The 21,321-nt window shown below is 35.0% G+C and overlaps 1 protein-coding gene across 1 annotated transcript; it reads left to right on the top strand.

The window, feature by feature from the left end:
• The first annotated feature begins 429 nt into the window (after positions 1-429).
• Positions 430-4,280, top strand: LOC18103739 (probable serine/threonine-protein kinase PIX13). Its single transcript, XM_006376722.3, has 6 exons — positions 430-767; positions 900-1,258; positions 2,108-2,243; positions 2,353-2,495; positions 3,315-3,438; positions 3,578-4,280. Exons 1-6 carry the CDS (start codon positions 689-691, stop codon positions 4,030-4,032), a joined length of 1,296 nt encoding a protein of 431 aa, XP_006376784.1. The 5' UTR covers positions 430-688; the 3' UTR covers positions 4,033-4,280.
• Positions 4,281-21,321: the final 17,041 nt, after the last annotated feature.

Below are 21,321 nucleotides of genomic sequence, written 5' to 3'. Positions count from 1 at the left end.
AAAAAATTTTAAAAAAATAATTCGGTTTGGTTGTTTATTTTGGTTCAAAACCGGACCGAACCGAAAATGCTCAGCCCTATGAGCAACAACTCACTCACTGCCAATGGTCGGCAGATCATTGACACTTTAGATCGATCAAGTATTAACGAGTAAAAGAAATTGGTGATAAACGGAAGGCATTAAATACAGTGTGATGTTTAGATGTCTTTTAAAATATAAATATATTTGAAGTTTTTAATATATTAAAATTTAAAATAACTTGTTTTTTTTATAAAATATTTTAATATATTTTACAATAAAAAATAACTTATAGAAACATGCACCGGCAACTAGAGTAACAAGGTGGTCTACTGACAGAAATTAGTTTTAAAAAGACTGCTACAAGTTAAAATACAAAATGTTAGGCCTAATAGAACCGAAAGAAACAGCAAAGTGAAGAAATATAGTAATTGCCTAGAAATGCAAGCACTTCCTCCACCACAAAAAGGAAAAGAAATACACTTCTTCGTTCCATGACTTTCAAACCCTTCAAAACTTTTCTCTCTCCCTTTTCTTTCTTGGCTCCTTCTTAGCTGGTTTCTGCCTCAAAATTTCAAATAGTTATAACCCGGAAAGCGTGCGGCTGCCACATCCTGTTATAAGTTTTTCTGAAGATTTCGTAACTTTGAAGAGTTACTGAAAGTTCAACATGGGCAATTGCCTTAGATCTCTCTTTAATGATCCTAGCACTCCTAGCTCCATAGCCAACAACGATCCTGCCACCTCAGGTATCTTTCTTGCTTTTGCTACTTGTTTTGGATGTCTTAAGAGTTTCATATGTTGTTTGTTGGTTCTTGTTTTTGCCTTTTTTAAATGATCTAATGATTTTTCTCCCTTCCATTTTTGGATGTTATATATAGGGACATCTAAAATCAATTACAGCAACACCACCATAGATTTCTCAGCCACAAGTGGCAGTACTGCTTGCAAGAGTCAATTCTCTGAGGCAGTGAGTCATGATGAAGGAAATGAAGCGACAAATAATCCAAATGGACAAATATTGGAATCACCAAACTTGAAGGAGTTCACTTTTGCAGATTTGAAGAGTACAACAAAGAATTTTAAATCAGATACTTTGTTGGGCGAGGGAGGTTTTGGTAAAGTCTATAAAGGTTGGATTGATGAGAGGACTTATGCACCCTCTAAGTCTGGCAGTGGCATGGTCGTTGCTATCAAGAAATTGAACCCAGAAAGTGTGCAAGGGTTTCAAGAGTGGCAGGTATTTTCAATTTCAAATTTCGACTGTATTGATATTCAAGAAAGGTATATTTGAACATTTAGTAATAATTCTGTTATCAATTTTCGCTCTCTCTCTCGCTGTCTGTTTTTGAGTTTGTAGCCAATCCATTAATGGAGGGGCAAGTATTTTCAATTCCAAATTTCAACTGTGTCGATATTCAAGAAAGGTATAATTGAACATTTAGTAATCTTTCGATCATCAATTTTCTTGTTTTTATTGAGCTTGTGACCAATCCATTAATGGAGGGGGCAGCAAAGAATAATGGGAAAGAAACCATGGTTTTTGTTATTGGCTTTAATTTTTTTCTATAATGGGTCCCACCTAGCATGACTTTTTGCATGCTATTGAATGGAATTTCAATGGTGTGGCTGGTAGAAGGTGCTCTTGTCATAAGGTAACCATTGCAGTCCAACCTTAACAACTATGAGCAATCTTTTGAAGAAAATACCAGGAAATACACCTCCTTGCTTATCTTGAGGGCAGGGTTTAGGGCACTAGCCTTGAGTTTAAAGACCTATTTGAAATTGTGGTAGCGATAGCGATTCAAAGGGTTCTTCACTTAAAAATGAATCAAAATGAAGTTTTTTCATTTTTAAAAAATTATTTTTAACATCAGTATATCAAAACGATCTAAAAATATTAAAAAAAATTATTTTAAGTAAGAAAAAAAATTCAAAATTTTTGGAAACGCGGCCAAACACTCTTTGCCACAGACCAATGATTCATTGGCCACATATTGGCTTGGTGTTTAGAGAACTTTAAATTTATGCAATGTAGCCCTTATTATTGATGCTAAATATCTGTTTCATTTTTCATTTGGTAATACAGTCAGAGGTGAACTTTCTAGGAAGGCTATCACACCCCAATTTGGTTAAGTTATTGGGCTATTGTTGGGAGGATAAAGAGCTACTCCTTGTGTATGAGTTTATGCAGAAGGGAAGCTTGGAGAACCATCTTTTTAGAAGTAAGAGTTGCTGGAAAAAAAAAAGTAGTATAGAGAAAAAAAAGTGGGAAAGAATTAGCTAATTCAAAGATAAATTCTCTTTTGATTGTTGGATTGGTTGTTTGTGCAGAGAATCCTAATATTGAACCCCTCTCTTGGGATATACGGCTAAAGATAGCCGTTGGAGCAGCTAGAGGTCTAACTTTCCTGCATACTTCGGACAAGAAAGTCATTTATAGAGATTTCAAGGCCTCTAATATCCTGCTGGATGGGGTTAGTTTATTTATTATGATCCATATATTTTCTATTTGAGGCTTAATTTTCTTATGATACTCTCTTTTTGTTGTTGAAAGAACAAATAAAGTGGAATCCAGTAAGAAATATGATAGTGCACTTTGTGATTCTAAGTTTTTGATTAATTCTGCACTGTCATTGCTAAAATGTGATTGACAATATGGTGGAAAGGAATGTCACTGTGTGAGCTTAAGCTTGTCTTCTTTTCATTTTCTTTCGTACCATTAATAATTTTCTACATCTAGTAAATGGAGCTTTGTGCTAAATTTGATTGACTATAAAACTTTGAAGCTGATACAAAATAGTTCAGTGTACGTGATAACAAAGTTATACCAAGAACACTTTGTTAAAAATGTGTTATTTACACGAGGGAGAGCTGGAGATCCAAAACTATTCCTCAATTCCATCGCTTGAATTGTGGTACTTCAAATCTTCAATAATAATCGTTAGCAAAACTCTGGGTGGTTTCTCTAAGAAAGACAACTAGACTTTCTGAATAAGTCTAGAAGTTGTAAGGGAACAATCAATTATCAATGAAGAAATGTTAATGTAGCATGTATTGCAAGAAGGTATAACAGTCTTTAGGGGTCATCTCATTGAAAACTTAAAAATAGACATGTATGCAAGGTATAATAACATCATAGAAGACCTGATGTTTGGGGCCAAGGCCCTGCCTACGTCCATGGTTTCTTGAAACACTAAACAGAAAAACAGTTTGTTTTTTAGGATGTAGGTTTCATGAGCCATCATTTCTCATCACTAATATTCAATCCTTTTCATCTCAACTGTCTGTTACAGAACTACAATGCCAAAATATCAGATTTTGGCTTGGCGAAATTGGGGCCTTCGGGTGGAGAGTCACATGTGACAACCAGGGTCATGGGAACTTATGGTTATGCTGCTCCTGAGTACATTGCAACAGGTATGTATTCCTTCCAGGACATCTGAAATGCTACTCAAATTGGCTGTTAAAGTTATAGTTCAAATCATAAACATGTGTACAAAACTCTTGAACATATAAACAAATCATCTAATGTGATATTTCACCGTATGATAAACAGGTCATTTATATGTAAAGAGTGATGTGTATGGTTTTGGCGTTGTGCTACTTGAAATGCTGTCAGGCCGAAGGGCACTTGATACAAAGCGGCCGACTGGTCAGCAAAATTTGATCGAATGGTTAAAGCCATTGCTTTCACAAAAAAAGAAGCTCAAAACCACCATCATGGATGCAAGGATCGAGGGCCAATATTCATCCAAGGCAATGGTACAAGCAGCACAGCTTACTTTAAAGTGCCTGGAAGCAGATCCTAAAAACAGGCCCTCCATGAAAGAAGTTTTAGAGGTGTTGGAACAGATAGAGGCAATGAAGGAAAAACCAAAGGCAACCAAAAGCACTTTTGGTTCCTCGCTGTCGGAACCCCATCGCAGAGGCCAACAACCAAACCTGCATCGTTTTCCGTTTCATTCCAGGTCAAATGAGCAGGAAACATTCAAAAACAACAAAAAGAAGTAAAGTAAGCAGAATTGGACCCAACAAATTATATGTGCACACAAAATTATTTACTCCATTATTTTAATTTCTTTGACTTCTGTTTAAAAAGCCATCATTTTTAAGTGCTTCCTTTTAGTGTAGAACATATTCTGTTGTAGTTGCCATTTGTATTTAATGAGATGATAATTCTGTAACTTGGAAAACAATAAGTATGTGATTCTTTAATATAATTGTGAAATAGAGTAGAAAAAAAATGTCGTGGTTTTTCAGCTGTAGTCCTTGGGGAAAGTATAACAGGTGTCTATTATAATTGCAATTAGAAGAGCTAACTCCATAATTCCAGTTTTGCATTTTTCTTTTATCTATAGGTTACCCTAACCACCAACCTCCAGCCTACGGAACCTGATTTATTTATTTATTTTTATCTAAATTATGCTGCAAACATTTAGATCAAGAAATTGTGTTAATTTCGTTGTCATATGCGAGTCTGCCCTGCTGGTTACGAAAGTGCTAGTGATTAGCATGATGGAAGAATATAGTGGTCAATTTTGATTGAAGCATGCTTGGAAAGGGGATTGGCTGAAGTCAAGCAACTTGAATTATTGACCTAACGAAGAACAAGATACATAAAAGCGAATCCTCCAACTTGCATACAGCTAATTGCTCTGCACTTGGTCAAATTTTCTCAAAACTTTTGACACTGCTTTTATTTTTAATTAAAAGAAATAGGAAATGGTTAGTAATGGATAAAAGGACTGCATAAACTAAAGACTAAAGATTACAAATTTAACTAAAACTAATCGAGGTTGAGAAATCACTATTTCCCTCACAAAGTATTGGAACAATACCTTTATTTTTTAATTTTAAATTTAGTTTTTATTTTTTTAATTTCATCTTTTAACATTGAATTTATTAGGGATTGAGCTTCATAATTTATTTTGATTTTTTTTCGTTAAGGTTATCATAGTCTCATGACTTGAGTTGTAGATTTTACAAACTAACTCGGTTTAATATGTTTTTTAGATCTTTTTTTTGTAAGTGAATCTTTTTTCAATTTTATTCTTCAATATTTGGTTTGATTAGGGATTAAGCTTCATAATTTATTTCGATTTGCTTTCTATGGGGTTATCCCAATCTCATAAACTAGGTCACGGATTTTGCAGGTTAACTTGGTTTACTCGGGTTTTTTTAGGTCCTTTTTTGTAATTGATTTTTTTTTAATTTCATCCTTCAATATTTAGGTTGATTGAAAAATAAACTTCATAATTTATTTCAATTTGCTGTTTATGAGGTTATCTTAGTCTCATGACCAAAGTCAAAGGTTTAGCGGGTTAACTTGAGTTGACCATGGTCTATTTTCTTGTCCTTTTTTTATTGATTTTTTTTTTTTGCAATCTCATCCTTCAACATTGGATTAATTGAGAATTGAACTTTATAATTTTTTTTATTTTTTTTTATTGAATTATTTCGGTCTTATGATTCAAGTTCAACAAGTTAACTAGGTTGACTTGAGTTTTTTTTTATCCTTTTTTAATTGATTTTTTTTTTTCAATTTTATTTCTCAACATTGAGTTAATTGAGAATTGAGGTTCAATATGTTTTTTTTTTTATTTGCGAAGTATGAGGTTATCACCATCTCATGACTCAGGTTTTGGATTTTACATGTTAGCATGCGATGACCTGAGTTGATTTAATATGTTGTCGTCTCAATATTAAAAAAAATATTATCTTGAGATTTTTTAGTTAAACTATGTTTTTTTTTCTGGTTTTTTAGGTTGTCTTTGGACTTGTAAAGATGACCAAGTCACATCGGGTCAATCCCTATATATTTATATATTTGAATATATTTTTAAAACAATTATTTGACCCGCAATATAGGTAGGTAAATGATCTAGTAATTAGCAAAAATGAAATAGGCAACTCTCTTCAAAAAGACAAAAAAAGAAAAGAAAAGAAAACTATAATACCAAAATGGTTTTAAAAAAGTAGTAGAAGAAGAAGCTCAACTACGATATAAGAATTATAAGGAGATTTATTTTCATTGTATAGTTCAAGATTATTCATAATTAAATGTTGCTAAGGCATGTGTAGATAAACAAACAATAAATAAGGCTAGATCAAATGATAACATGTGGTGATGAGAAATTGAATTTTTATTGATGAAGTTGTGAAAACTTGGACTAGGCTTTTCATGGTTGCGATATGGAGCTGGTGGAATGACTGGGCTTGACCACTAATCTCATGGGTTGATGAGTGACTTTTATTAGCTCTTCTACAAAACAAATTCTCTATTAGAATAAGAGACTTTTTGATGCATAAGTTAGAAAAATATAAGAGAGAAATAATGTATAAGAGAGTAAAGAACATGAGATAGTGTATATGTGAATGCTGTGTGTTCTGTCTAAACTTGTTAAATTGTTGAATGGTTGTTTGTCGTATGTGATCTTGTGTGGAATTGTCGTATTATTATTGCTCTATTTAATTTATCGAGTGCCCTGAGATCTTTTAGACCTCTGTCACATCAAGTTACCTCGTGAACTAATTGATGATAGAGAATGACCTTGTGGTGAGTGGAGAAAAATGAGTATCATTATTAGAGAGGTTCGTGCTTGTCAATGGTTGTGGTGCCTTACTGTACCATTGACGAAGGGAGTTGGTTTTTTTTTAAAAAGCAAATACATAGAAAAAATAATAATTTAATTTTTTTAGGACTTCCAAGGATCTCGTTAAACAATTTAGGTTCATTTAAAGTTTGCATAAAAATCACCTTAAAATCAAATCTTCTTTCTGAGGTTTGATTAACACTTCAAGGCTAGGTCATCGCAAACCACAAGCTATCAAATTGTCTGGTCTCTAATAGTAATTTACATGAACTATTAGATTTGAAATCTCTTAAAACCCTTTTAAGAGAGGGATTATTATGCCTTATGCGTTAGTCTTTATTTTCTTTTCTCTACTTATCTCTATAGGTGCATCTAATATTCTATACAGAAATATAAGGCATAACATTCTATTTAAAGAAAAACCTAATAACCCTATAAATAGTAAAATATCAATTTATCCCCTAAATAATATCACTTATATCATTTTAAGATAGTTTTATAAATTTATGCAATTAAATCCTTACTTGATTTTTCTAGATTTAGAATTGTAATCCCCTGAATAAATTACATTTTAGTCTTTAATTTCTAAAATTTATTTACAATCAAGTTACACTTGATTAATCATCCTAGTTTAATTTCTTACTAATGGTTCCTTATGTGTGTTGCCCATAAAGTTCCTAATATGTTAGCCCAAATATAATTCAAATTCTAAATAAAATATAATAAAATAATTAAATTTATTATCAATTTAATAATTGATTGATTTATATTTGAAGATCAAGTACATTGTCTAGTAATATGTCATGACTCTCTACTATTAGAAAAGTCATACAAGATCTGACTTAACCTTTTCAAACTTTTAGTGATCAATTTCTTAGTGTAATTTGTTGGGTTCCCAAATATCATACACACAACGAAAACAATCAAACAAAATTATTCAAGAGTTCCTAGGAACTTATTAGACAGATCTAAAGTTATTTAGGAATTTATTACCTGAAGATCATTCATTGTCTTTGAATAATTTCTTAAGGGCTGAGTTGTCGCAAACCACAAGCTATCCAATTGTCCGACTTTCAACGGTGATCCACACGAACCACCAGTGAAAAGTTTCCTAAATTTCTATTTAGGAGAGAGGGATTACTATGCTTAGTATCACTCCCGGACATCACGATGACCAATTAAAAATAATCTTGTTTAGTTTTTCAAGCAAAGAATGGATATCTGACATCTTGTCATTTGGGGAATTATTTCTAGTTCAAGGAGTTGCCAAATATTATTACGATCACTAGGAATCATAATTGGTCAACAAAGATTCTAATGGCATGAGACTAGTTAGGTAAAATGAAAGATGCTATCACCCCTTAAGCGTCCTATCTAAGGCAGGCTGCATTATTAGTTTTTGTCTAAAATTGCTAAGAGTTTGTCCTTTTTTTTTTTTTTATCCTTCTTAATATGTTCCAAACTCTGGCATCGGTGAATAGTACCTATGAATATTTCCAACTCTGGTATTGGTAAATATTACACAAACCCAAAAAAAATGCGATATCCTAACTCTGGTACCACTGAATAAATTCGCAAAATTTTGGATTTTTTAACGGAGAGATAAATTTTCTACACTCTTTTTTTTATCCTTTTTTTTTTATATTTACTCATTTTAGACAAACCTAAAAGAAATATTGCACACAGATTTGCAATTAACAGTACGGTCCACAAATTAAGCATACAACGAGGAAAGAAAAAATGAACAAAAAAAAATGCAAAAAACAAATACGCGAGGAGTCCATAAATAACCCCACAAAGATCCTCAAATATTTTGGGAATTATCTGATATTGAAAAGGGCTTGTTTGACCAAATATCAAAATAGAAGGGGCATAAAAATTATGGTCAAGACATAAGGGTGTGTTTTGCCAAACACACCATGAGGCCCACACCCGACCCAATCTCTTTTCTCTTCTTTTTTTTTTTATTTGCAAACGTGCGTGAACTGTTCATGCATGCTTGCAACAAAAACAAGGGAATTAAAATACAGGGAGGGGGATTTGAAAACGACTTACCTGTTTGCAGTTCTTGAGCGGCGAAGTGCAGGTGCTGGATGAAGCTCTTCTTCGATTCTCTTTTTGTTCCTCCTTCTCTTCTTTTTATTGCTTCTGTTTTCTCAAGAACGACTTCTCTCATCCCTTCTTTTTTCTGCTACTCAGTGACGAGGAGGTCTAGTTGGCCACACTTGTGTAATGGATCAAAAGGGACATAAATTTTTATCCGACCGTTGGATCGCGCTCAAATATTTACCCTAGTTTTGGGAGGCCGTTTGCCTTGGGGTTGCTATGAAATTGCTACTCGGTGACGAGGAGGTCTGGTCGACCGGACTTGAGTAACGGGTCAATGACATGATCAAAAGATTGATGTCTTATCCCAAGTGCATAAGTGTCGAAGTAATAAATAACCCAGCAAGACCAGGATCGAACCACAGGGAGGTTAACTGTATAGACTACAAATAAAGAAATAGACAATAATAGAAAAGGAGTTGAAGAGAGCTTTGAGATGTGATATTGATGTAAGGATTTAAACAAATATAAAACAATTGTCAAGGTTAGAGGATCCACTAATGGTATTTCAAATAAGTATAATATAAACTCTTTTTATTATTCAACTGGAAACCACACACAAAGAAAGTTCCAATCGGATTATAAATTGTTAACATGATTACATTAGCTATCTTATTCGAACAATGCTAATACTTGTAAATGTTGTCAGGTATTCGTGATGATAACTTGTGTTAACAACAAATCAAGTTCCTTTCATAGCACAGGTGTCGGTTATACCATACAGTTGGGCTATGAAAGTAACAAGTATTTGTTGTACCAAGGTTTAAACAACATAAATCTAGATTAGCCATTTAACAAGCAAAGTATTCAGAGTGAATAAGATAACAAATACAAAACATGTTAGTATCAAACATTAAAGTCCATGTTGAGTTTATACTATACTTATTCTTACACCATTAGTGTACCTTTTCACCTTGACATAATAAACTTAGCTAAACATAATGAAAAAAAGAAACATAGATAAAAAAGATAAGAACATAATTATATAAGTATAGTAAAAGAAATGAAAAGCATAAACAAGAGATTAATGAAAATATAACATGGAATAAAACTTGAACATTACAAAATACAAAGAAAGAGAGCAAAAACAAGATCTTGATCTAAAAACCAAGATGCCTAAATGCATGACAAATGCCTCTTTTTATAGGCTAAAATTCAAAACTATTGATTTGATGACTAATTGTTGAGTGGGTGGCCACCTCTTGACTTGGTAACACTCCTTATCTTCTTGTATGCAGAAAACATCATTGCTAACATCAGAATGTGAACAGATAGTCTTCATGAATGTTCTGGGCAATTGTCTCAGCTTTCCAACAAAATAAGAATCAGTGCATTTGGACTTCTAGAACTCAAGATATGAGCTAAACACTAAATAGTGTCTGAGCTGCAGGACAAATTCTGACTTCTCCGTTGTTGCTACCATTTGAACTTGAAAATGACACTTTTAAATCTTGGACTCTGCATGAAAGTTTTAGGCCTATCTCTTAGCTTTCCATACATATAAACTAGACCTAAATCCAAGTTCTACAGCTCTAGTTATGATCCAATAACCGAATGGTGTTCTAGTTTTGATAGCACCAGCATCTCTTTTTTAAGCTTAGCCCTCTCTATCTTCTCAATTTCAGTAGTTAAACTCATTAATCAATCCTTTGATTTATGTGATAGGCCTGCATTTAAAATGAACATTTATCATAAATTAAAGGTATCTTATATTATTAGACATGTTATTATAAAACATGCTTTACTTAAGGAGTTATTGATACTTTAAGTGCAAAATGATGATATAAAACCTTGATAAAAATACACTTTTAAGTATTAATCACCCCCCCCAACCAGCTTATTATTAGTCCTTAGTAATAAAGCGTTAAAATAGAAAAACAATTTGCAAGTTCCACAAAGCAAGACATTCATCATTCAACTTCCATTAATCTATCCAAATAAACAAACTCTCATTAGATTTATTTATCTGCTTCATACTTCTTAAACAAGATATTAATAAACCTTCCTTTTATGCTCAATATATCAACACATAGTTATGGAGCTTTCCTTGGAAGAAAATAAAATTTTTGTTCTAATGTTTAAGGTTAACTTGGGTTGGGATTATTATCTTTTTTTTCCTTTTTTTTAATATATATACATATAACTTAAAACACAATGCATCTTTAACCCATGTAATGAGCTTTCGGCCAATGACTTCCAGACCAGTTGGTCTTAGGGCATTAGGTGTTGAGACACCCCTACGAGCTTAGTAACTCGGGTTGCAGATACTGATACGTAGATAGTGCAATGTTTGATTTCCTTAAACTTTTCTCCTTAACCCATGTAATAAGCTTTGGGCCAATAGCTCCCAAGTCAGTTGACTTTAGGGTATTAGGTGTTAAAACACCCCTTCGGGCTTAATTGCTTAGGTTAGGGAGGCTACGAAACCAAACTTATCTACGTTTTTATTATCATCAATATTATCATTTTTTTTTTGCAAATTATATACTATCCCTTTCCCTTAGTTGTTACCTTTAACAAAATAACATAAATAATGTAATAATCCAATGTGCAACCCACAATCATATGTTAATGTGTGTGTGTGAAAATGAAGGTTTAAGAATACTTGTTAAATGAGTATATGAGCAAAATCAAGTGATAACAATGTGAGAGTTTGTAAACCTAAATATTTCAAGAAGTATTCTGATAGACCTTGATAATAATATTTACTAAGATGCGTCTCAAGAGTCAATAAAATTCCTCCTTACTCTGCCATCCTAATAACAATTTTGTCAAATGGTTTTAATAATAGCAAAAATTGTTAGTAAGTTAGTTTTTTTTTTAATGTCAACAACTACCCTCTCCCCCCAACCAAAACGAGACATTGTCCTCAATATCCTAAGGTAGAAAGATAGAGTATAGAAGACATCACCTGAAATATCGAACACTGACAAACCTGAAACACACTTAAACAAATATAAGAAATAACAAAACAAAATAATATGCTATTAATAAAACCAAAGGACACAAGGTTTCACAAACGAAGGCTCAAATCCAATCTAAGCTTTTTACGGCTTTCCATAGTTGACCAATTTATGCGACTCATGGAGGGATCAATTACGGGGGTGAAAGATTATAGTTGGTCAATCAATTGTTTAGCAGTAGCAGCAGAGATTATGATTTGTCGTGTCCAAGATGTTAGAAATTCCTGTTCCAGAGCTTGATCAAGAAAAGACAACAAATTATCATAAAAACTGATGCAACCATATTATTCGATAGTTTCACCCACATTTAACTAGTGTTTTGCCTATGTTTTATATATAAAATGCCTTAATATTCTTTGTTTTATGTTTTGAAGGCACTTTTGGATGAAAGATGCAAAAAGGAGTAAATTGGAGGTAATTGGCAAATTTGACCTTCAGTCGATGTTTTGTGTAGAGCGTGAGCTCTAGAGGTCGAAATGAAGTGATTCCAGTTGCATTAAAAAGCTGACATCCACACCTTTCTGGAAATCTAAGGCAAGAAAATAAAATAAGGAAGAGCATGGAAATCGCATCCTTCATAGTCAAATCTCGCAATCTGCCAGTGTTGATCTTTGGCCATTTCAACTTGAATATCTGGAGCTACAGAACTCCAATTGATGCAAACTTAATTTTGTTGGATTTCAGACTCAAAGGCATTTAAAAGGTCCAAATTGCAGCAAAAAATAATGTCATATGAGGGAGATATGATTTTTCAAAGATGACAAAGTGAATTCTACTAGCGAACAGGTTTCGTGAAGAAACGAGTCCAAATTACGTTCCAAAGCATCTAAACCGATATCCAAGTTTTTATTTCAGCAATTCAGCTCCTCTAAGTCAAAGCTTGAAGATTTCATGTAAGGCTATTTCTCTTTTTTTAGGAAAATAGTTATTGAAGTACTTAATTGTAAACTGTCTACTTAAGGGATGACTATTTTGTAAAATAGAGACTAGGGTTTCCTAAGATATAAAAAGAATGAGAGAAGAGAAGGGGTTTCCTAAGATAACGTGGAAAATCAGCCATTGTGCATAAACATCGACAATAATGTAAACTTTGAGCTCAAATCTGGTTTTATACATTTGCTACCAAAATTCAATGGTCTTGCAGGAGAAGATCCTCATACTCATCTTAAGGAGTTCCATATGGTTTGCGTTGACATGAAACCGAATGGAGTTGACGAAGAACAGGTTAAGTTGAAAGCTTTCCCTTTCTCTTTAAAAGGGGCAGCAAAGACATGGCTTTTCTCTATTCTCCCAGGTTCCATTGGAACGTGGAATGCCATGAAGAAGATTTTCCTTGAGAAGTATTTTCCAGCATCTCGAGTTGCCAACATAAGGAAAGAAATATGTGGGATTCGACAATCTCATGCAGAGACACTTTCAGAGTATTGGGAAAGCTTTGAGCAACTGTGTATTCAATGCCCTCATCATCAAATACTCGATCAGCTGCTCATTCAATATTTCTATGAAGGATTGATGCCTACTGACCGTAGTATCATTGATGCTGCAAGTGGAGGGGCATTGGTAGATAAGACACCCGAGGCTGCACGCCAATTGATCTCAAACATGGTAGCCAACTCGAAACAGTTTGGCACCCGTGGAGACTTCGCCAATAAACGAGTAAATGAGGTAAGTATTTCTAACCTTGAAAATAAAGTTAATGATCTTACTTCTCTTGTGCTCTCTTTGGCTTGTGGCAATGTACAACAGATGAAAGTTTGTAGCATATGCTCCTTACAAGGACATGCATCGGATATGTGCCCAACAATTCAAGAAGATTGCATTGAACAAGTTAATGCAGTTAATGGAGCATTCAATGGACAACTTCAGCATAAGTATGATCCTTTTTCCCACACGTACAATCCAGGATGGAAAGATCATCTCAACCTACGTTATGGGAACCAACCTCAACAAGGCAATCAAGGACAACAGTTCCATCCCCATGGATTTCAGCCCCAACAAAATTATCAAGCAAGACAATCCCCTCCACTCACAAACTCCAATGTTATAGGGTCGTCATCCAGTGATGATCTTCGTGAGATGATGAAAACTTTGGCTTCTAACACTGTGACCTTGCAACAAAATATCATGTCTTTTCAACAGGAAACAAGGTCAAGTATTCACAAGAGGAAAAACTTGGGAAGTTGTTGTGTGATCACAAGACGGCCATTGGATGGACTTTAGCTGACATGAAGGGCATTAGTCCCTCAATGTGTATGCATCACATACTATTGGAGGACAATGCGAAACCAACAAGGGAAATGCAAAGGAGGTTGAACTCGCCTATGATGGAGGTAGTTAAAGCTGAAATTTTGAAACTGTTAGATGCAGGAGTCATTTATCCCATCACGGACAGTAAATGGGTGGCACCAATCCATGTGGTGCCCAAAAAGACCGGAATCATGTTGGTGAAAAACAAAAATGATGAGCTCATTCCTACTCGCATCTCGAGTGGATAAAGAATATGTGTTGATTACAGAAAGCTAAATCTTGCTACACGCAAAGATCATTTCCCATTACCATTCATGGATCAAATGCTTGAACGCCTAGCAGGTAAGTCTTTTTATTGCTTTCTTAATGGATATAGTGAATACAATCAGATTGTTTTTAATCCTGAGGATCAAGAAAAAACTACATTTACATGTCCATTTGGTACATATGCATATAGAAGAATGTTCTTTGCTCTCTGTAATGCACCTGCAACTTTTCAAAGATGCATGATGAGTATTTTTTTCTCATTGTTATTAAACCCGGCCCGGCCTGGCGGGTCGACCCGGGACCCGGTGGCTGGACCGGTCCGGGTTTAATAAAAGACCGGCTGTGGCAACAGCCTGGCCGACCCAAGACCCGGGCGAACCTGGACGAGACCTGGCTTTTTTTTTTTCCAATGTGGGATTTGAAACCCATTAGTATATATACTCTATGTTCCCAAGAAAAAAGTCATGTTTTTTCAATGTGGGATAAAAAACCTTTTGGTTTAAATACTTCAATTTAAAAGGATAACATAATATCTTTTCAATGTGGGATTTGAAGCCCTTTCATATATATACTCTATGTTCCCATGAAAAAAATTATGTTTTTTCAATGTGGGATTTGAAACCCATTAGTATATATACTCTATGTTCCCAAGAAAAAAATCATGTTTTTTCAATGTGGGATAAAAAACCTTTTGGTTTAAATACTTCAACTTAAAAGGATAACATATTATCTTTTCCATGTGGGATTTGAAACCCTTTAATATATATACTTTATGTTCCCATGAAAAAAGTTATGTTTTTTCAATGTGGGATTTGAAACCCATTAGTATATATACTCTATGTTCCCAAGAAAAAAATCATGTTTTTTCAATGTGAGATAAAAAACGTTTTGGTTTAAATACTTTAACTTAAAAGGATAACATTTATCTTTTCAATGTGGGATAAAAAACTTTTTAAAATATTCTTTTAAGCTTCATAATATGTATAATCTATATTTACATGGATTTTTTCATAAGAAATATTAAAACTTTATTTTTTTTTAATTTTTTCGGGTTAATCCGGGTTGACCCGAGTTGAGCCGGGTTGACCCATGAAACCCGGGACCCGGCCCCTTGGCCGGGTCAACCCCCGGGCCGGGTTTAATAACTATGTTTTTTCTGACTATGTTGAAAGAATAATTGAGGTTTTCATGGATGATTTCACGGTGTATGGTGATTCTTTTGATAAATGTCTAGAAAATTTGTCTTTGATCTTGAAAAGGTGCATTGAAACTAACATTCTCTTAAACTATGAAAAGTGTTATTTTATGGTAGAACAAGGAATAGTTCTTGGGCATGTTGTGTCTTCACGTGGATTAGAGGTTGATAAAGCTAAAATAAACGTTATTTCATCATTGCCTTACCCCTCCTGCGTGAGGGAAATTTGTTCTTTTCTTGGCCATGCAGGTTTCTATCGACGCTTTATCAAAGATTTCTCGAAGATTACAGCACCCTTGTGCAAACTATTAGCCAAAGAAGTGGATTTTGTGTTTGATCAAGTATGTAAAGATGCCCATGATGAGCTTAAGAGGCGTGTCACATCTGCCCCTATCATCCAACTACCAAATTGGGATGAGCCTTTTGAGATAATATGTGATGCGAGTGACTATACGGTAGGGGCTGTCCTTGGGCAAAGAATAGGGAAGAATTTGCATGTTATCGCCTATGCTTCCCACATTTTGGACAGAGCACAATGCAATTACCATACAACTAAAAAGGAACTTTTTGCAGTGGTGTTTGCTCTTGAAAAATTCAGGTCATATCTACTTGGTACAAAAGTCATTGTTTTTATTGATCATGCAGCTTTAAGGTATCTTTTGAAGAAAAAGGAGTCCAAACCAAGATTGATTAGGTGGATCTTGCTTTTACAAGAATTTGATCTTGAGATCAAAGACAAAAAAGGTGTCGAAAACCATGTGGCTGATCACTTGAGCCAACTGAGGATTGAGGATATACAAACCGAAACAATACGAGAGACATTCCCCGATGAGAAGTTGTATGTGTTACATTCCTCTATGCTGATTTGGTGAACAATTTAGTCACCAAAGAATTCCGGTTTGTCTATATCCCAAAAAGACAAGTTATGAGCTGATGCTAAATATTATTTTTGGGATACTCCTTATCTGTGGAAATTTTGTGTGGATCAAGTAGTTACGAGATGTGTACCACAAGATGAATTTCATTCTCATTCTTGTGGTGGGCATTTTGGAGCAAAAAGAACGGCCCACAAGGTACTTGAAAGTGGTTTTTATTGGCCTTCTATTTTTAAGGATGCATATCATTTTTGCAAATCATGTGAAAAATGCTAAAGAATAGGTAATATCACTCATAAGAATCAAATGCCTTTAACGAATATTCTTGTAAGTGAAATTTTTGATGTTTGGGGTATTGATTTTATGGGTCCATTTCCTTCTTCTTTTGGCAATCTTTATATTCTTCTTGCTGTTGATTATGTGTCCAAATGGATTGAGGCGAAAGCCACACAAACTAATGATGCTAAGGTTGTTTTAGATTTTGTCAAGACTCACATATTTGACAGGTTTGGAATCCTTAAAGTTATCATTAGTGATCGTGGCACTCATTTTTGCAATCGTTCAATGGAAGCATTGTTACGCAAATATCATATGACTCATCGGACTTCCACAACATACCATCCTCAAACAAATGGCCAAGCTGAAATTTCAAATCGAGAAATCAACTCCATTTTGAAGAAGACAGTGCAACCTAACCGGACTTGGTGATGCATTTTGGGCTTATCGGACTACTTACAAATCACCTATAGGAATGTCACCTTATATGATGATTTATGGAAAAACATGTCATCTACCGGTGGAGCTTGAACACAAAGCTTTTTGGGCCATTAAAAAATGTAACATGGATTATGATGCTGCTGGGATTCAAGAAAGTTGCAATTGTAAGAGTTGGAAGAGATTCGAAATGATGCTTATGAGAATGCAAGGATTTACAAAAGAAAAGACTAAGAGTCTCCATGATCGAATGATTACAAGAAAAGAGTTTAATGTTGGAGACAAAGTTCTTCTTTATCATTCGCGTTTGAAACTTTTTCCTGGAAAGTTGCGCTCTCGTTGGATTGGACCCTTTGTTATTTCTAATGTTTTTCCTTATGGTCCAGTTGAAATTACAAGTTTAGAAACCAACAAGGCACTCAAGGTCAATGGGCATCGCTTGAAACCTTTCTATGAAGGTTGGATGACAGAACTCACCGCTTCTACGAAGTTAGCTGAACCAATCTATGAAGAATGAGCATGCAACATGTCGAGCCAATGACATAAAATAAAAGTGCTTACTGGGAGGCAACCCAGCCAAAAAACAATTTCAGATTTGCTATGTTTTTCCTTATCTTTTATTTTTCGCATTTTACTTTATTTTTATCATTCTCTTATATTCCTTTTGTTTTATTTCAACATTGAGGACAATGTTGTGTTTTAAGTGTGGGGGTATTGGGAGAATGTTGGTTTTCTTATTTTGATTTTCTTTATTGTTAAAAAAAAAACAAATTTCTATGTTTGATCTTTTGAACTCCTATTGGTTTATGAGAATGTGAGTATTATTATTTATGAGAATTAATTGAGATAGATGAAGATATAAATCGAATGAAAGAGTGTGTATGCAAGTTTAAGGTTTGATTGGTTTAGGGATTGACTTTGAGAATATGCCATGTTGACTTTATAGTGTTATACCAATGCAAGCTTTTGAGCCTTCAACATTGTATTCCTTGATTGTGCATTCTTTCAGTGATTTGTATCTCTAGAACTTGCTTCATATCTTGTTGAGATTACATTTGCATTACATATATACATAAAGATGATAAAGGCATTAGGAATTTTAATCACTTGAGCCAAAAAGTCAACCTAAAGCATATTATCCTTAGTGAGCCCCTTTTGAGCTTGTTTATCTTTTCTTTGCTTTATCCATGTATAAGCCTTAACTTTATATATGTTTTCCTTTTCCCCTGGCCAAGGATTAGTAGAGCATATACTTGTGATATTTCATGGAATTATGGTTGGAAATTATGTGAAAAGAAAGAAGAAGTGATGCTTGATGAAAAGATGGGCAAAGTTGCTAAAGGTAAAAAAAAAGAAAAAAAAAGGAAAAAAAGAAGAAAAAAGTGTTCCTTTATGTTCTTAAGATTTTATGTTGAAAGAGCTTGAAATCAAAAGAAGTTAAGCATTGATGATTAAAGATGGAAAATTTATGTGCTTTGATCGAATATCTTGTTTGAAATATTATTTTTCTAAATGCTCTACTTTCTTTGGTTTAAACCTTTTCTTTTACTCTCTTTTAGCTCACCTTAACCTTAGCCCCATTACAACCGGAAAATAAGACCTTTTGATTCATGCATGCTTGTAATATGTTAGTAATGGAGATGAGATTGAAGAGCAAGCTTATGGTAGAACATATTCATTGATTGAATTTGAGAGATTTAAACACATAAGCTCTAAACACGCGAGTGTTGGAGTGTATATCTGTCGCACGTGCGCGACGTCGCGACGATCTTCCACCCTCGATTGTGTGATGGGGGGGTGTATATGTGGTCAATATGGGGAGACAAGGAATTCTTTGTCTCTTAGCAGTGAAAAATGGTGTGGGAGTCGCCACCTAGTATTTTGGTCACTAGGAACCCTAACTGGTCTCAGAGATCGGGCACGGGGACTGGTTGCGTAAAGGGAAGGTATCAGCACCCCAAATACGCCCTACCTAAGGTAAGCTGCATTGTTTATTTGTCTGATAAAATTCAAGGTCTCGTTGTGTTTCCTAGTTGTTGGTCCGTCTATGGTTCAAGAAAAGTCCTCCTCAATAAGGAGGTCCTTATCTTATCGGGTAAAACCTAACCGTTCTAACGTCTATGTTGGTCCGTCTATGGTTCAAGAAAAGTCCTCCTCAATAAGGAGGTCCTTATCTTATCGGGTAAAAAACCTAACCGTTCTAACGTCTATGTTGGTCCGTCTATGGTTCAAGAAAAGTCCTCCTCAATAAGGAGGTCCTTATCTCATCGGGTAAAACCTAACCGTTCTAATGTCTATGTAAAAAACTATATTTTTAATATCAGGAATACATTTTATGTTTAAATTCGTAATCCCATATACTAAAATAAGACAAAAAAGATTTTTTAGAATTTTTGAAATATTGGCCTAGTTCTCATGGCTTGAATAAACTGGTTATTAAAGCCAAAATGCATGCTAATACATATATTGTTTTTGAAATATTCTTTTGTTGTGTGAAAATATAATGTTATAATATTTATATATATATATGTTGGAGAGACTAGGCCGTATGCACGAAAACAAAACCTTTTTAATTTATGTATTTTTTTGTGTGTTTTGACGCAAATCGGGTATTTTAATACTGGGTTTGTATCTTTAGAGTATAAAAATACCAACCAATATTAATCAAAATACAGTAATAAAATTACAACAAAATCACATATTTTTTTAAATAATTTTTTTTGCAGAATTTTTATAATTTTTTCATATATATATATATATATAAATAATACAAAATATAATATATATAATATACAATATTAAATGGGCTGGGCTGGTCCGGCCCAACCAACTAGGCCGGACTCAGCCCAAAAGGTGTTGGGCCGATTTCGGCCCAAAAGGTGTTGGGCCGATTTCGGCCCAAAATGGATTGGGCCGATCTCGGCCCAAAAAACTAATATTCCCCTTCTGGGCCAGGATCCGCCTGGCCCAGCAACCAAAACGGGCGGGGGAATTATTTTCCCCCACCCCTGCATGCAGAACGCTATTCGTTCTGCATGCAGAGAAAGAAAAAAATAAAACGCAAGAGTGAGGGAGCAGAAGGGTTACCTGGCGCAGAGGGGGGGGCGGTGCGTCACTGGTCGGTCGGCTTCACTGGCGGTGCTGCGGTGCTGTGGTTCCAACGGCAGCTCCAAGCGGTGCGACTGTCTCCTACTGTTCCGCGACGTTCTTCCGGGTTCCTTGTTGTGCTTTTGTTTTCTCCGTTCCCTCGCGGTTTCTAGCTTTCCTTCCTCTCAGTGTTGGGTTTTCGGTGTCTCTCTTCTCTGTTTCGGTTGTTTCTCTCCTCTTTTCTCTCTTTGGTTTTTTCTTTGTTCGGGTTCTTTCTCCTTCCCTTCCTCTCCCTCTTTTTTTTTTTTTTTCTTCAGTGTTCTTCCCTCTATTTATAGAGCCAAGGGGCGGGGCTTTTTATGGTTGCACATGGGGAGCAAGGGCTGCGGCGGTTGGTCGGCCATTTGTGTGCAGCTGTCGAGGTTCCGCTCCCTGTTTTTCGGGTAGGCGCGCGGCGGGTGGTCGGCCAGCGGGCGTGGCTGGCGAGGTGCGGCTCCCTCGGTTTTCTGGCAAGGCATGCGGTCAAGAGAGAGGCAACACACTTGAAGAAGAAAAACCCACCATTTTTCTTTCTTCCCCTGCTGCACGTCCAGGGGAGGAAGAAAGAGGAACAGTGTCGTTCAAAACGACACCGTTCCGGTCTTCTCTTTTTTTTACATGAAACGGCGTCGTTTTAGGAAAAACGCGCCGTTTCATTTAAGTCCTGCAAAACGCCAAAACGCGTCAATTTGCAAGGCAGCCCTCAATTATCTTTTTTTTTTCTTCAATTGCATCCCTGCCAATTTCGGTCTCTGCCCCTCTTGTTGGCCGCATGTTTCACTTTAGTCCTTGGTCTCTGATTTATGCAATTGAGCCCTTAATTGATCAATAAACTTCCAATTTCTTCAATTAAGCCCCTGAATCAATTAATTGCAGCCCCTCCATTTACGCGCCTCTTCCAATTTGGTCCCTGGTTTTGGATTTTCTCAATTAAGTCCCCAATTGGCCCTTAAACTTCAATATTTATGCAATTAAGCCCCTGATTTGACCTAATAAATTCCTAAAAAATATATTTTGGCCCCAGAACTTAAATTTCTTCCAATTAAGGCCTAAATTGACTTAAAAATCAATTTTCCTTGCAATCAAAACCTCTATAAATTCAACTAAACCTTCAATAAAATCCAATTGAGTCCATAAATATCCAATTTTGGCCTTTTCTCTTCAAATTAAATTTTCTTCTTCCAACAGGGCTCTCCTCCTTCAAGAATATACTG

This window comes from Populus trichocarpa, chromosome 7 (genome assembly GCF_000002775.5).
Source record: "Populus trichocarpa isolate Nisqually-1 chromosome 7, P.trichocarpa_v4.1, whole genome shotgun sequence".
Classification (NCBI taxonomy): domain Eukaryota; kingdom Viridiplantae; phylum Streptophyta; class Magnoliopsida; order Malpighiales; family Salicaceae; genus Populus; species Populus trichocarpa.
This window is presented reverse-complemented; position numbering and strand designations above follow the sequence as displayed.

Bases quoted from the DNA above. Each gene is read 5' to 3' on its own strand.
- LOC18103739 (XM_006376722.3), top strand. From the start codon at position 689: ATGGGCAATTGCCTTAGATCTCTCTTTAATGATCCTAGCACTCCTAGC. The intron at 1,259-2,107 runs GTATTTTCAATT...TTGGTAATACAG, and splicing joins AAGGGTTTCAAGAGTGGCAG to TCAGAGGTGAACTTTCTAGG. The intron at 2,244-2,352 runs GTAAGAGTTGCT...TTGTTTGTGCAG, and splicing joins GGAGAACCATCTTTTTAGAA to AGAATCCTAATATTGAACCC.